The sequence below is a fragment of the Tyto alba genome, unplaced genomic scaffold (assembly GCF_018691265.1).
Source record: "Tyto alba isolate M040663 unplaced genomic scaffold, T.alba_DEE_v4.0 Super-Scaffold_12, whole genome shotgun sequence".
NCBI classification, from domain to species: Eukaryota; Metazoa; Chordata; class Aves; order Strigiformes; family Tytonidae; genus Tyto; species Tyto alba.
In genome coordinates, this window is record NW_024881274.1 from 3,873,800 (window position 1) to 3,886,237 (window position 12,438).

General features: G+C 54.5%; 1 protein-coding gene across 5 annotated transcripts in view; it reads left to right on the top strand.

The window, feature by feature from the left end:
* The window catches only part of KANSL1 (KAT8 regulatory NSL complex subunit 1), a 101,985-nt gene extending 89,727 nt beyond the window's left edge, over nt 1-12,258 (top strand). For 3 of the 5 annotated variants that reach the window (XM_032996680.2, XM_032996682.2, XM_042787320.1), the window contains 8 exons: nt 1,274-1,459; nt 1,878-2,039; nt 2,367-2,518; nt 4,836-4,954; nt 6,200-6,257; nt 6,872-6,984; nt 9,363-9,609; nt 10,040-12,258. In XM_032996680.2, the coding sequence (XP_032852571.2) occupies nt 1,274-1,459; nt 1,878-2,039; nt 2,367-2,518; nt 4,836-4,954; nt 6,200-6,257; nt 6,872-6,984; nt 9,363-9,609; nt 10,040-10,288 (1,286 nt within the window). In that variant the 3' untranslated portion in view covers nt 10,289-12,258. The remainder of the gene's footprint in view (nt 1-1,273; nt 1,460-1,877; nt 2,040-2,366; nt 2,519-4,835; nt 4,955-6,199; nt 6,258-6,871; nt 6,985-9,362; nt 9,610-10,039) is intronic. The other 2 variants (XM_032996681.2, XM_032996683.2) reach the window with 2 other exon arrangements.
* Nucleotides 12,259-12,438: the final 180 nt, after the last annotated feature.

Consider the following 12,438-nt stretch of genomic DNA (forward strand, 5'->3'; position numbering starts at 1 on the left):
TCTTAGTGTTTTTAACTCCTGGTTGTGGCAGTGTGAGTTTGCATCGGGCTGCGTGTCCTCCTGGCAATAGTCTGCTGGCCTGTACTGGGGGAGAAGAACAGATGGGTGGCATGTCAAACCCCGAATGCTGGTGTGTAATGATCTCACAGGTGTGGCTGAAGAAGATAAATTAGTAGTTCTCCTATGCTTTTCCGTACTAGGATTTTGGCCCTCAGGCATATAAAAGGGAGCTGGGTCTTGGAGACTCAGACAGCAGCATTTGGTGATCACATCTGAAGTTCGAAGCCACGAGTATGAAAGGAAGACTTCTTTGTGAGACTCCCGAGGCTGGAATAGTTTGCTACTCCAGTTAATTTTTTTTTATAGTCTACATTAGCCTATCTGCACGAGAAATATGGTGAACAATCTCATTAGTGTTCTGTCTTTTGGCTGTGATCAGGAGTGCATGTCTGTGTGGGAATTGGGAGAAACCAAACTTGAAGAACGTGAGCAAAAAGTAGCGTCTGCCGCATTTCACAGCAGCACAGCGTACTTATTCTCGTTGTGAGATGGCAGGATTAAATAGGAACAGGTACTCCGGATTGCTCTGATCTGTGGTATGCACAGAAACTTCAGGCTCAAAATGCATCAGTTACCCAGATAATTACCCGTCAGTTTGCCTGCTCACAGATGGCTGCGTGACCCGGCCCCTGCCTGCGGAGCTCCCGGTGAGCAGCAGCACTTCTGCTCTTTGAGCCTCTGAAGTGCGCTCGCTTACACAACTTCTGTTAGATGATTGAGGTGCCACATCAGGCAGATTAACGTCATACGGTACTTGGTTGGCTTTCGGCTTGACCTGAAATTGAGGATTTAAGCTGAATTTTTCTCTCCCAGCCCATACCTCTGTAGGTTTGATGTGCTGAGATGTTTCAGATTCTTGGAAGTCAAATCTGAGATAGCAGATTAAGTGTGGCAGTACATGAGATATCTTCAGCGGTAAAGGCGCGTGGTTTTTCTGACAAAGGCTTCGTTCTCCTGCTGGGACATACTTGGGCTGTGAATCCTGTAGGAATGTCCTTCTCTCAAAGAGCTTCAGATTAGAAATGTTAGATCCGAACGTTGCAGGTCCTCCCTGAATATGAGGAAGGTGTAGGCACACCTGGGCGTTACAGTCAGTGCCTGTATGTTTGTCGAGGACTTTTCTTATTGTGGGGCTGGGAGAGGATTATGGCACCGCAGCTTTCTGGTGCATAATTCAGTTAATTTGAATGCTGTGTTTTGTGTCCCTCTGCAGATGTGCCGACGAGCCTGCACTTCCAGAGCATGTTGAAATCTCAGTGGCAGAACAAACCCTATGAGAAAATTAAACCTCCCAAAAAGCTCTCGCTCAAGCACAGAGCCCCCATGCCTACCGGCAGCCTGTCTGACCCCGCTCGCAAGGACCGCCACAAGCTGGTGAATTCGTTCTTCACTGCAGCCAGTAAGTGTCCTCCCTGCCTCTGCCACGTGCAGAAACGTTGCCCGGTTTTGTACCCAACAGCCCTGCGATCTGGGAGGAGAGAGAAGAAGGAGGATACCACCCATTAAATTCAGCAATCAGGGATGAGGCCACGGTATCGCAGGCCAGGGCTGAAGGTGAAGCGTGTGCAGGTTGTGAAGTTCAGGCTGGTCTCGGTTCGTAGGGAACTCTTCTTGATCAATCTGAGGCCGTGCTCACGCTGGCACGGGCAGTACTGCCGCTCGTTCTGCTCTGAGCACATCTCTCCAGCACCCTGATGGTGTTGAGCCCAACCTGTCTGGATTTATGGAGCTGGTGAACTCTGCCCGAGTCTCCTGTGCCAACAGAAAGAGAGGTGAAAACAGGCGTTTCATAGCTCTTTCTCTGTTCCCCTCCTCAGAGCGCTCACATCAAAAAATCCAAGCAGACAAGGCACACAGGCCGCCTTTAGACGATTTTACGGCCGTGTCCAAGGCCGAGAGAGCGCCAGAGCGCTCGCTTGTCCAGCCTCCTGCCTATGACAAAAAGCGATTGCGAGACTGCTCATCTGAGAGGAGTGAAGGTAGGCTCCCACGGCCAGGTCTCTCGGGGGGAGCTTGGGCTTTGCTGCATATCCAGCCTCTCTCCCCCTTCAGCCTCGGAGGAGGGGGTGCGCACTGCTTCTGCGTCGCCACCGCAGCAATGCCCCGTGTGCTCTAACTGCTCCTTCCCCCAGGGCCTCTCGAGCTGGCAGCCGCCGTCAGAAGGTGCTTCTCTTTCATGCAAAGTGTGCTCCTCAGCACTGGCCGTTTCTGGTGCACATGGTCCTTTTCTAGCCACCGCCACCCACCCGCCCTTGGGTTTTTTTTGCTAATGTCGTTCTTCGTTTTCTCCCACCCTCCTTACACAGTGTTGAAGCATCACACGGACGTCGGTGGCCCAAGCTACTTGTCAGCAGCAGCGACCCCCACACCTCACAGCCCTATAGCCCGGCAACTGTCCACCTCCTCGGAAGGCTCCGCTCCTGCCAGCACGAGTTCACAGGGCACCTCCAGCACAGCTGTAAGTGTCTGGTGCCTTTCTGCAGAGGTTTCTGAGCTCAGCTCCATCGTGGAGCCTCAGCTTTTGAGCAGTTCAGGTATCTCAGGCTTGGGTGTGCTTAGTATTTCCTGTTACCATGCTGGAATCGTTGCTTCAGCTGATGGTAGGGTTGCTGGCCCTCTTTTTTTTTGCTCTGACTTTAGGTCTGCTGGGTTCCTAGATTGACGTTGGCTGTGCAGAGAGCCAGTCAGCTGCAATTACAGGTTCACTGTCAGCTCAATAACTGCTGGTAAATGTTCTCAGTAGTCCCCTGGCTTTGCTCCACATCCGCGTTTTGGTTTCTGAAGTTGTCTGGGGATGCCAGGAAGAGAAGAGCTGAGCACCAGCAGTGTGCTGCTGCTGGTACAGTGGTGGTTCCACTGGGAGCTTTCCCTGCATGGCCTCGGTGGCACTGGGCTGTAAATGGGGTTGGGGCTGGGCCACAGGACAACAGTACTGTACAGCAGCCGTGGTTGAGATCTTAACTTTCACCTGTAGTCAAGCTTCAGCAGTTGCTTAACTCCTACTGTCTTCTGAGGCACACTCGGCCTCCCAAAACACTAAAGGATGACAGGATTTGGGACCTGCATGAAGTTGTGTCTAAAAGCTGCCGGTGAGCAGGACTGCAGCTCCCCCCCCCCACTGTGCTCTGGGAGGGATGGGTGACGCAGCTCCAGATGTCATCCATCCTCCCAGCACCTGACCCTCGTCAACAGAAGCCCTTGATTAAAGGGCTGAATTATGCTGAACTCTTAAGTGTCCCAGTAAAGAACTGGGCCTCTCTCTGGCCACTCCAGTGGGTAGTTTGTGCCACGGACTAAGCTGGATGTGACCCAGGGATGACAGAGCAGGTGTCCTCGAATCCCAGTAGTGAAACCACGGTGGTTAAGGGGCATCTGTCCATGGCAGAGCTGAGGGCACCATTTCCAGCTCAACCTTGTGTGCCCTTGTCTTTGCTCCAAGCTTGTTGCTCTGGGGCTGCCAGGCCCCGGCTGGGTTCCTTCACTGCAGAGTTTGCTGTTGTGACATCAGCTGTGACATCAGTCTGGAGAACCCAACAAGCAGTGGCAGTTTGACTGAGTGTGCTGGGTCTTCTGGACAAGCAGCTCTAGTCTAGTCAAGATGACACTTCCTTGTGCTTCACACACGTATCTTGGCCTTCTTTTCGTGCTGCTCATTCAGAAGCTGGTTCAGAAAAGCAAGATGTGCCTTCTCTTCAGCGACAGAGTCCTGCAAGAGCGTTGTGGGTGCTGTGCTCTGGTCTCTGGGCTCGGGCGTCTGGGTCCTGGGTTCACGCATCCCAGCCTGGCACAGGTTTGCACGTGCTCCCCGACGGGTGGATCGAGCCTCGCTGCTGACAGTGACACGGTGGGACTTTCCCTGCTGCCACGGCAATAGCAGCCCACCCACTCTGTCCTCACCCAGCTTCCCACGAGTCCTGGGGTTTGGCAGTTGGGTTCCTGCATGGTTTTCCACCAAAAGCCGCAGGGATCAAAGAAGACGGAGAACATGGTAAATTGCAGGGGGGCCTGTTAGGCAGACCGTTGGACCATCCATGAGGATTCGTGTCACTGTACTGGTAGTGCTGCTGTCACAGGTTTGGGGGAGGTTTTTGCATAGACAGATGGCAGGAGAGCACCCAGCGTTCACCCAGGTTTAAATAGATAAGTATGGAGCTTATTTCTGTCTTAGAAAATCTATTCCAGTCAGAAGCGCGATACAGATGGAAGCTGTTAGGCTCTTGGTACAGCTGTCATAACCTAAGATGAACTCCTGTCTGGCTGCTTCACATTCCTCCTCTGCCACAGTGTCACCTGGGGTGGGTCCAGACCCCTGCAGGGACATGAGCAGGGGAGCTGTTTCCAAACGGGATGGTCCTTCTCCTGATGGTCTCACTACTTTCTTTTCACTGGCAGTAGGGAACTGGATTATAGGGGAGACTTTTTTCTTCTTGCTGGGTCAGTTGATCGATCAGATCAATCCCCTGATGTGTGTGGCTGTGAAGCAGCTGGCGCTAGTGCGGAGGTGGTGGCAGGAGCTCAGCAGCCCTTGCTCACCTTTCTTCAGTGCCTGCAGCACCACTGCAGCCCTTTGTACTCCCAAACTGAGGACTTTTGGTTGGGAAGAGGACTTCCAGCAAGCAGGTGAACTCCATTTTGATGCAAATTGCTGTTGGTTCTGGAGCCTCCATAGGTCATACAAGGCCATTTCCTTTGAGGCCATGTCCTTTTTCCATCAATGACATAACATGACAAAACCTACAGCCCTTTCTCACGTGGTTCTTGTCTTCATGTCACAGCAGCCAAGGAGGAGGAGAGGCGAAAGTTCATTCGATATTAACAACATTGTCATCCCGATGTCCGTTGCTGCAACGACTCGTGTGGAGAAACTGCAGTACAAAGAGATCCTCACCCCCAGGTACGTGCCCGATCCCCAGCTCCGCGGGTTGTTACGTGCCGGCCTTTTACCGTGCAACTGTCTTGTCAGAAGTTCAGCTCTGGCCTAGGGCTGTGCTCCCGGTGGCTGGTGAGGAAAGGGGCTTTCTTCTTCCTTGGAAATAAGAGAAAGTTTGGAGAACTTTCAATCAGACCATTGATGGAGACTTGCTGAGTTAGGGAATACATTGTCCGAGCGTCCCTCGTGCATGAAAGCCAGCTGCCCTGCTCAGGTCTCTCTGCAATCTAAAGTCATCCTGGTTGTCCTCCGTCCTGCTGCAAAGCTCATGAGATGTCAAGTCAAAGGTCCTGGTGGTTCCCCAGCTCGGCCCGGGCCCGGGCTGGGTGGTGGGTGCCTGGGCTGGGTTAACGTTGCAGTGCAGGAGGAGGGCCACTGCCCTGGGTCACACCGGCCAGGAGCAGCACTCCCATGCCTGGGCAGTGGCAGGAATCGGAAGTTTTCGCTGCCCAAGCTGAGCGCGAGGAGCTGAGCTGTCAGCCTCTGTTTGGATGTTCTTGGATGAACACTGTGGATGAGATCAGTTCTTGGTTTTCCCACCTGAGTGCTCAGTGGGAGTGTGCCGGCTTGCTGCAGCACTGGTGCACCGTCTTCATTCAGACTGTCCAGTTTCCAGTCCTCCTTTTCCCTCCCAGTTTTCCCAGTCTCTTTCCCAACTTAACTCTTTCTTCCTCCTGGCCCTACACACTCTTCCCAGGCCCATTTCAGAGTGGGGCAGGGAGGGAGCCTCTTGCTGAGCCAGAGGAAGAGGAGGAAATGCTGCAGCATTTACTCTGCTTCCCCTGCCCTTGGTAGGCGTCAGCCACGGTGCCAGAGCAGCGCCAGGAGCTGGGCAGGGAGGCAGAAAGGGAAGGGCTGCAGCTGGAAGACACGGGTGGCCTCGGTCCCCATTCCTGATGTGAAAGGAAGGACATCTCCCGCCTGTCCCCCGGCATCACACTCAGCGGGTGCAGACCCCCTGCAAAAAGATCCGCTTGAAATGGAGCAGGCTAACAGGGGAAGGGGAGAAACCCTTGTCTGACCCAACAGGGGGGATTTCGATAGGGCAAATGTGGCTACTTGGCTTAAAACTCAGCCTAAGTGTGTTGCCCGTCATGGCAGGCTTTTTATTTTTCCCTTCCCAAAAGACAGTGTTGGTGCGTGCGGGGCGCGTGCTGCCGTGCTGGGCTGTGCCTGTGGTTGACTGCCCTCTGATGTTGTGTGTTGCAGCTGGCGTGAAGTGGATATCAGCTCTCTGAAAGCGAACCCTGATGAAGACAATGAGGAGGTAAGAAGAACTTTACTTTTGAGTTAATGTGGGATGGGGTTGGTAGCAGCGGGACGGTGTCCCCGGGAGATCCCGGAAGGGAGTGGACGCAGGGACCTCAGCAGGGAGGTGGAGTGTCTCTTCCTTTTTTGCAACAAAATTGGACTCGGAGAAACCAGCCTGGTGTTGGTTCCTTTTCAGGAAAGGCGTGATAAGGCAGAAGTTGGATTAACTGGCTGGGTGCAGCTGAATCTGAGGTCTTGACTGCTGTCAGGAGACCTCTCTGGGCAGCAATCTTTTTATGTAATAGTCTAATAAAAAAATCATGACCAGTCATGCCACTAGAGTTACTATTTTAGCTAAACTGATGATGATAGTATTTCCTTAGACCTCTGTGTGAGTGCTTTCATTCTGGGATAAATGGCTTTCTTTTGGTTTTTAGTTCTTAATCTCTGCGCAGGAAATGCAGACTCGGTTTAGCAAGGGGCTCTCACCCTCACTGGTAGCATCTGCCTCCCTCCAGACGTAAACATTTATTTAAATTCACGCTGTAGCCAGTGCTGGAAAAACCACGGGGAAAATGAGTGTTTAAGGTCAGAAAGCGCTGCCCAATCCCTGTTCCCTTCCCTTTCCAGATCGAGGACTTGTCTGATTCGGCTTTCTCTGCCCGGCACGGCAAGTGTGAGGAGATGGAGCGGGCCCGGTGGCTTTGGAGCACGAGCGTGCCCCCGCAGCGCCGGGGCAGCAGGTACGTCTGCCGGCGCGGGGCCTGGGCGCTGCTCCAGCGGCACGAGGGCGCTGTGGGTTTCCCTCGGCCAACCTGTCCTTCCCGGCAGAGTGGGATGCTCTTGGGAGCAGGTTGTGGAGGCTTTGTCAGATTGGCTGATCCATAAAAAGGATGAAGAGTTTGTGCTGCTGTTGGGAAGTTCAGTCACCGTCCGCGAGAGAAGCTCGAGGAGCCCTTGCAGGAGTGGGGTGTAGTCTTGCTTAGGCGGGGGTGAAGTTACCGCTTAGGTTGCAGACAACCAACTCTTGCCCCATCTGTTTGGATTCTGCTTTCTCAAGCACCTTTGGCTCTCTAGAGGTGTGGAGACTGGTGCGCCGGCTCGGGAATCCGGAGAAGAGCAAAAGGGCTGAGACGGGCGTCCTTCCCGCAGGGACGAGGAGCGGTGCTGGCTCTCGACGTTACGCTGTCTACCCCAGCTCTGCTGGGTGGCTCCAGCAGTGCCACTGCTCTGCTCCATTTATATACGTGTCCTTACGTTCCTCTGATCACTTGACACTTCGTTGCCTTTCTGCAACGTCTTTTTGTGAGTGGGTGTCTGAAACCACACAGTTTCCAGCTGTTGATCTCATCGTAAACCTGCATAAGAAGAGATTTGCTTTTCTCCATTTGATTTCCGATGCTTTGTTTGGTTTTGAGCGACTCTGTGCTCGGGGCAGAAGTGCTGCTGAACTACAGCTGCACGCAGACATGCACCCGGTCCTCTCAGCCTGGTTGTGGTTTCAGTTTAGCCCTGTCGAGCGCATGTGATCGGGCACGGTTTCTGCAAGAACTTGTGCAGATGCAAAGGCAGGGTTTGTCAAACTCCGTTTGTGCTGCTGCCGCCTCCTTTTCCTCTCATTTCATCTGCAGCTGCGTTTCCCCAGCGCTGGTGGAGCGTGGGACCTTTTGGTGCTTCTTCACAGACTTCTTCAGCCAGTTTCTCACACCTGATAGCACCTCACCACACCTTTGTTTCGCTAAAGACCTTCTTGTAAGGATGTTGGTGAAAGATGCTGTGTTGAGGTCCTGGCTTGGCCGTTGGGGTGGATTCAGACTTCACCTCTTAGGTTTGGAAAAAATGCTGGTGGGACGGAGCCTCTGGTCCAGCCTTCTGCAGGGCTGCTGCCAGCAGGAGACCGGGCTGGCCGTGGCGTGAGCACTTCCAAGGGTGGAGATTCCTGCAGGGCTGGGACCAGTGTTCCCAGTGTCCCTGCTCCACTGGCCACGCTCCTCGGCACAACCCGGGACGTGGTTTGCTGCGTTGGTGCTGGGTGTCACTCGGCTGAGCTCAGCTTGGCGTTCGCCACGTCCCGAGCTCTTCCTCAGCAGGACCTTTGCTCAGTCCCTCGGTTCCCATCCCAGGGCTGTTCTCTGTGGCTGCTTTGGCTTTTCTTTAGAAACTCTTGCAGCCCCTCGTGGCTTGGGAACTCCTTGTTGCTGTGATTCAGGCGGTACCTTGCTCTTTGCCTGCGGAGCACCTGCGCCGGGTAATACCAGTAAACACTGGGATAAACTTGTTTCATTTCCCTTAAACGTCCTTCTCTTTGTGAGCTGCTCCAGCAGACGTGCTGAGCGCCTTGTGCTCTTCCTGCTTCGCGTACGTAACAGATCGGTTTGTCTTTTTCCTGCAGCAGCTTTTGAGTTGAATCTTGATTCAGCGCATTGACTCTGTCTGGCTTGCTGCAGGTGTAGCTGTTCCGTTAGTCTAATTGGGGCTGGGTCTGTATGTTCTGATGAACATTTTGGCCGAGGGAGATTTTTGGAATCTGATCCTTGCCAGTCCTTGATTTCACTTGCTGTTGCAATTCATTTTGAAGAATTGCACGCGGATGTGGGGACTCCAGTCAGGTATCTCTGTTAGCAGCCTGTGGGTCTTTCATCTGGAAATCTGTGTAGGTGCTGAAACTTTCTTAACTCTTGCTTTAAATCTTCTGAAGTCTAGGGGTTTTACAGAGCCCCTCCTATGCCCAGCTGTTGACCTTGCAGCATTTTCAGCATTACTGATTCACTACGCTTGGTTCTGGAGCTGCCTGGTGTCATGTGGTGTGTGGATGGTGGAAACACTCGGAGAAACCCGTTTTGAAGTGTCTGACTTCATCGGGCGGCTTCTCATCGCGGCGTTTCTGCAGCACTCGCAGGCGTAGGAGATGTGTGGGACACGTAACCTCAGGAGAGCAGCGTCAGGGGCGCGAGGCAGCGGCGATGGGACGGAGATGAGCCCGGATGAGCCCTGGGCCGCGGCGTTCCCCGCCCGCGTGCGCCGAATCCCCGCGGCGCTCCCGAGGAGGGGGCGGTCGAGGGGATCGTCGGGCGGCGGTGGGAGCGCGGCCAGGCCCTCACACGTTGTGTCCCTGTCTCAGGTCTTACAGATCGACGGACGGACGGACGACCCCCCAGCTGGGGAACCCCTCGACCCCCCAGCCGGCATCCCCTGACGTGGGCAGCTGCCACTCCCACTCGGAGCTGTCCCACACCCACTCACCGCGCAGCCCCATCAGCCCCGAACTGCTCTCTGCCCCCCTCACCCCCCTCTCCCGTGACTCCATGCGGCTTCTGTCCAGCGAGGACACCCGCTGCTCCACGCCCGAGGCCGGCCTTGACGAGCAGGTGGGTGCTGGCTCCGCGGGGGCCCCTTCGCTCTCGTTCCGCTCCTGGAGGCTGGGGGGAAGGTCCGAGCGCTCTGCCTGTCGCTGCAGCCACTGCTGCGGGTGGGGAGAGGTAAATCGGACGCTCAGACCTGGCCGGTTTCTCCCCGCCTTGTTGTGGGGGAAGCGGCTTGGGAAACCGGCCGGTGGGAGCGCTCGGACGGGCGGGCCGCAGAGCCGGGCGCCGGGCGGTTCTCCAGCGGTTGGGTCAGTCTGGAGGCCGCTGCAGCCTCGCCGCGTGCGCTGAAGCTTCCCCGCGCTCCCCCCGGGGAGCTCGGCCGAGTCCCTGCCTGGCGCGGCGCGGTGCGGCTGCCGGAGCCGCGCGCAGAGCGGGAGCAGAAGAGCTTTTCCCAAGGATTTCTTTCCATGGCCTGGTGTCTCTTCCCCTTCAGGCTGTGCAGCCCTGGGAGCGACGCACCTTCCCGCTCTCGTACGACCCCAGGACAGAGTGCGAGGACCAATCTGACCCCCAAGACCGGTTGTCGCGCTGCACCCGGCGCACGTCGGGCAGTAAATCCTCCCGGGAGACCGATGGCACTTCTGCTTTGCCCAACCTGGGCAGCCTCAAGAGCCGCACCCCCCTGGTGACACCCTCCTCCTCCTCTTCCTCCGCAGCAGTTCAGCGGCCAGCGCACAGATAGAGACATACGGGAAGACATGAGCAAAACCAACACACAGAACTAACTCTTGGCATTAAAGCTTCCAAAATCTGCGTTTGATATTCAAACATCCTGCCGGGAATTTTCACAGTTTTTAGTGAATTTAAGGAGTTTAGAAACTGTTTTTTGTTTTCCTTTTTTTCTTTTTTCTTTTTTTTTTTTTTTTTCTTTTCTTTTCTCTTCTCCATGTTTCCTTGTCACATGAATGAGAGCCCCCCGATTCCTCCCAGCGGAGTGAAGCCTCGGGAGGGGAGCAGCCCACCAGACCCCCCTCCCTCTTTCCTCTCCTCCCCTCTTAGGTGTATAAAACTAGAGCACAGGATTTAGCTGACTAGCAGACTTCGGGGATAGTTTTTCTCAAGCAAAAGGGTGTCTTTTTCTCTTTACCCGCTACCCCTCCCCCTCCCCTCCCTGGAAGATTTTAGTGGAGTGAAATTAGTGGTGAAAAGTGATGTCTTGGGATTGCAACCTTCACTAGCTGTCTGTCTGTCCTCACGTGCAGAGTGCCCGCCCTGCACTTCCACCCTCTGGCATTTTCCTCCCCTAGGTTGTAGTTCCAGGTATCCCGAGGGGTGACTCTGCCCCTGCCCCCCCCCCCACCCCGATCCCCCCCCTCTGCCCCCCGGGGCCGCCCGCCGCTTCCCCCTTCCTTCTCCCCTGGTTTGGGAGCAGCCGTTTGCTGTGCCGCGGTCCAGCTGCCCCGTCCCTCGGGGGGGGGGGGGGGGTGAGGAAGGACCCTTTTAGCCGCTTCACGCACAGCTCCGCGTGGGAGGAGGGGGATTTGGTCCCACCTTGGCGCGTCTGTCCCGGGCCGGCGGCGGGGATGGGAAGGGAAGGGAGAGACCCCGGCGCTCAGACGCTTCGAGCAGGAGCAGAGCCACGACGCGTTTCGGGGACGCGGCTGTCGGCCGAGGCCGGAGCAGCTTTAGGGCTGGGAAACGCGGGTCTGCGGCCGCCGCTTGAGCTCTGCCCTCGCGTGTGTGTGTGTGTCCCCGCCACGGGGTTGGGAAATTGGGTTGGAAAGTTGCCGCAGCCCCGAGTTGCTGGTGGCAGAGGGGGACCCCCCTGCCCGGAGCGGGACGCGGCAGGTCGGGGTCGCGCGGCCGAGGCGCCGGGTGGTCCCTGGGCGGTGGGTTTGGTGTCAGAAAAGGGGAAAAAAGAGAGAGAGAAGGAGGGCGGGGGCGGGCGGTGCTGGGGGGAATGGGGATCCGTCACCACTGCTTCGCTCCACTTCCACACACGGTCCGAGAACAGGGGTCGATTCTGTTTCATTTCCCAGTCGTTGGTCCGACGTGCCACCTCCTGACAGGTATTTTATTTGGAAACCGAGTTCGCTGTTGTTCCTCCCGCCCTCCCCGGCCCTTCCGCACCCGCAGTGACTCCCGGATCCCGCACACCGTTCCCATCTGTAACGCTTTCTGATCCCAACGGTGTGGCTATTGGTCCCTGTCCTGTTGCTAGCATTGTGCCTGTCTTATGTATAATCACATCACCAAAAAAAAAAGGAAAAAAAAAAATACAAAGGACATTTTTTTTTTTTTTCCATTTTGTAATCGTAAAGAAATAGTAGCTAAACTGCTTAATGGTTGGGGTTTTCACAATTTTCAACATTATCTAGTGTTTTTGGTTCTGTTCTAGTTTAAAGGATTTGTCATCATTTCTTTAAAAAAAAAATGCTACCATATCCCTCTGCATAAGTGCTTTTCTATTTATAAGGTTGAAAATTCTGAATAACCCTTTTAGCATTATAAAAACCACAAAAAAAAAAAACACCTTGTATTTTGTAAATATTTTCTTTTCCTGCTTTGAGCTGTGTAATGTCCTTGTTATATAGAAATGCTTTTCTTCCGAGAAGCTGATCTTTGTTAATGTCTTGATTCTGTTGGCAAAGCACAAATGTGCTTATAAAAAAAAAAAAAGAAGAAAAGATTAAAAAAAAAATTAAAACAGAATATTCTATGTAAAGTGTGTTTGTGAAACGCTGGGTTGGGAAGGGGAAGGGGCCCTTTGGGGTGCTCAGCCCGCTGTGGGGCAGATCAGCTGCTCCCTCAGCCTGTATTTCAATGGCCTCTCTTTTTCCCTCGATACCGTTATTTCCCAGTTATTTCCCAGCAGTTACGGTCGGTTAGTGA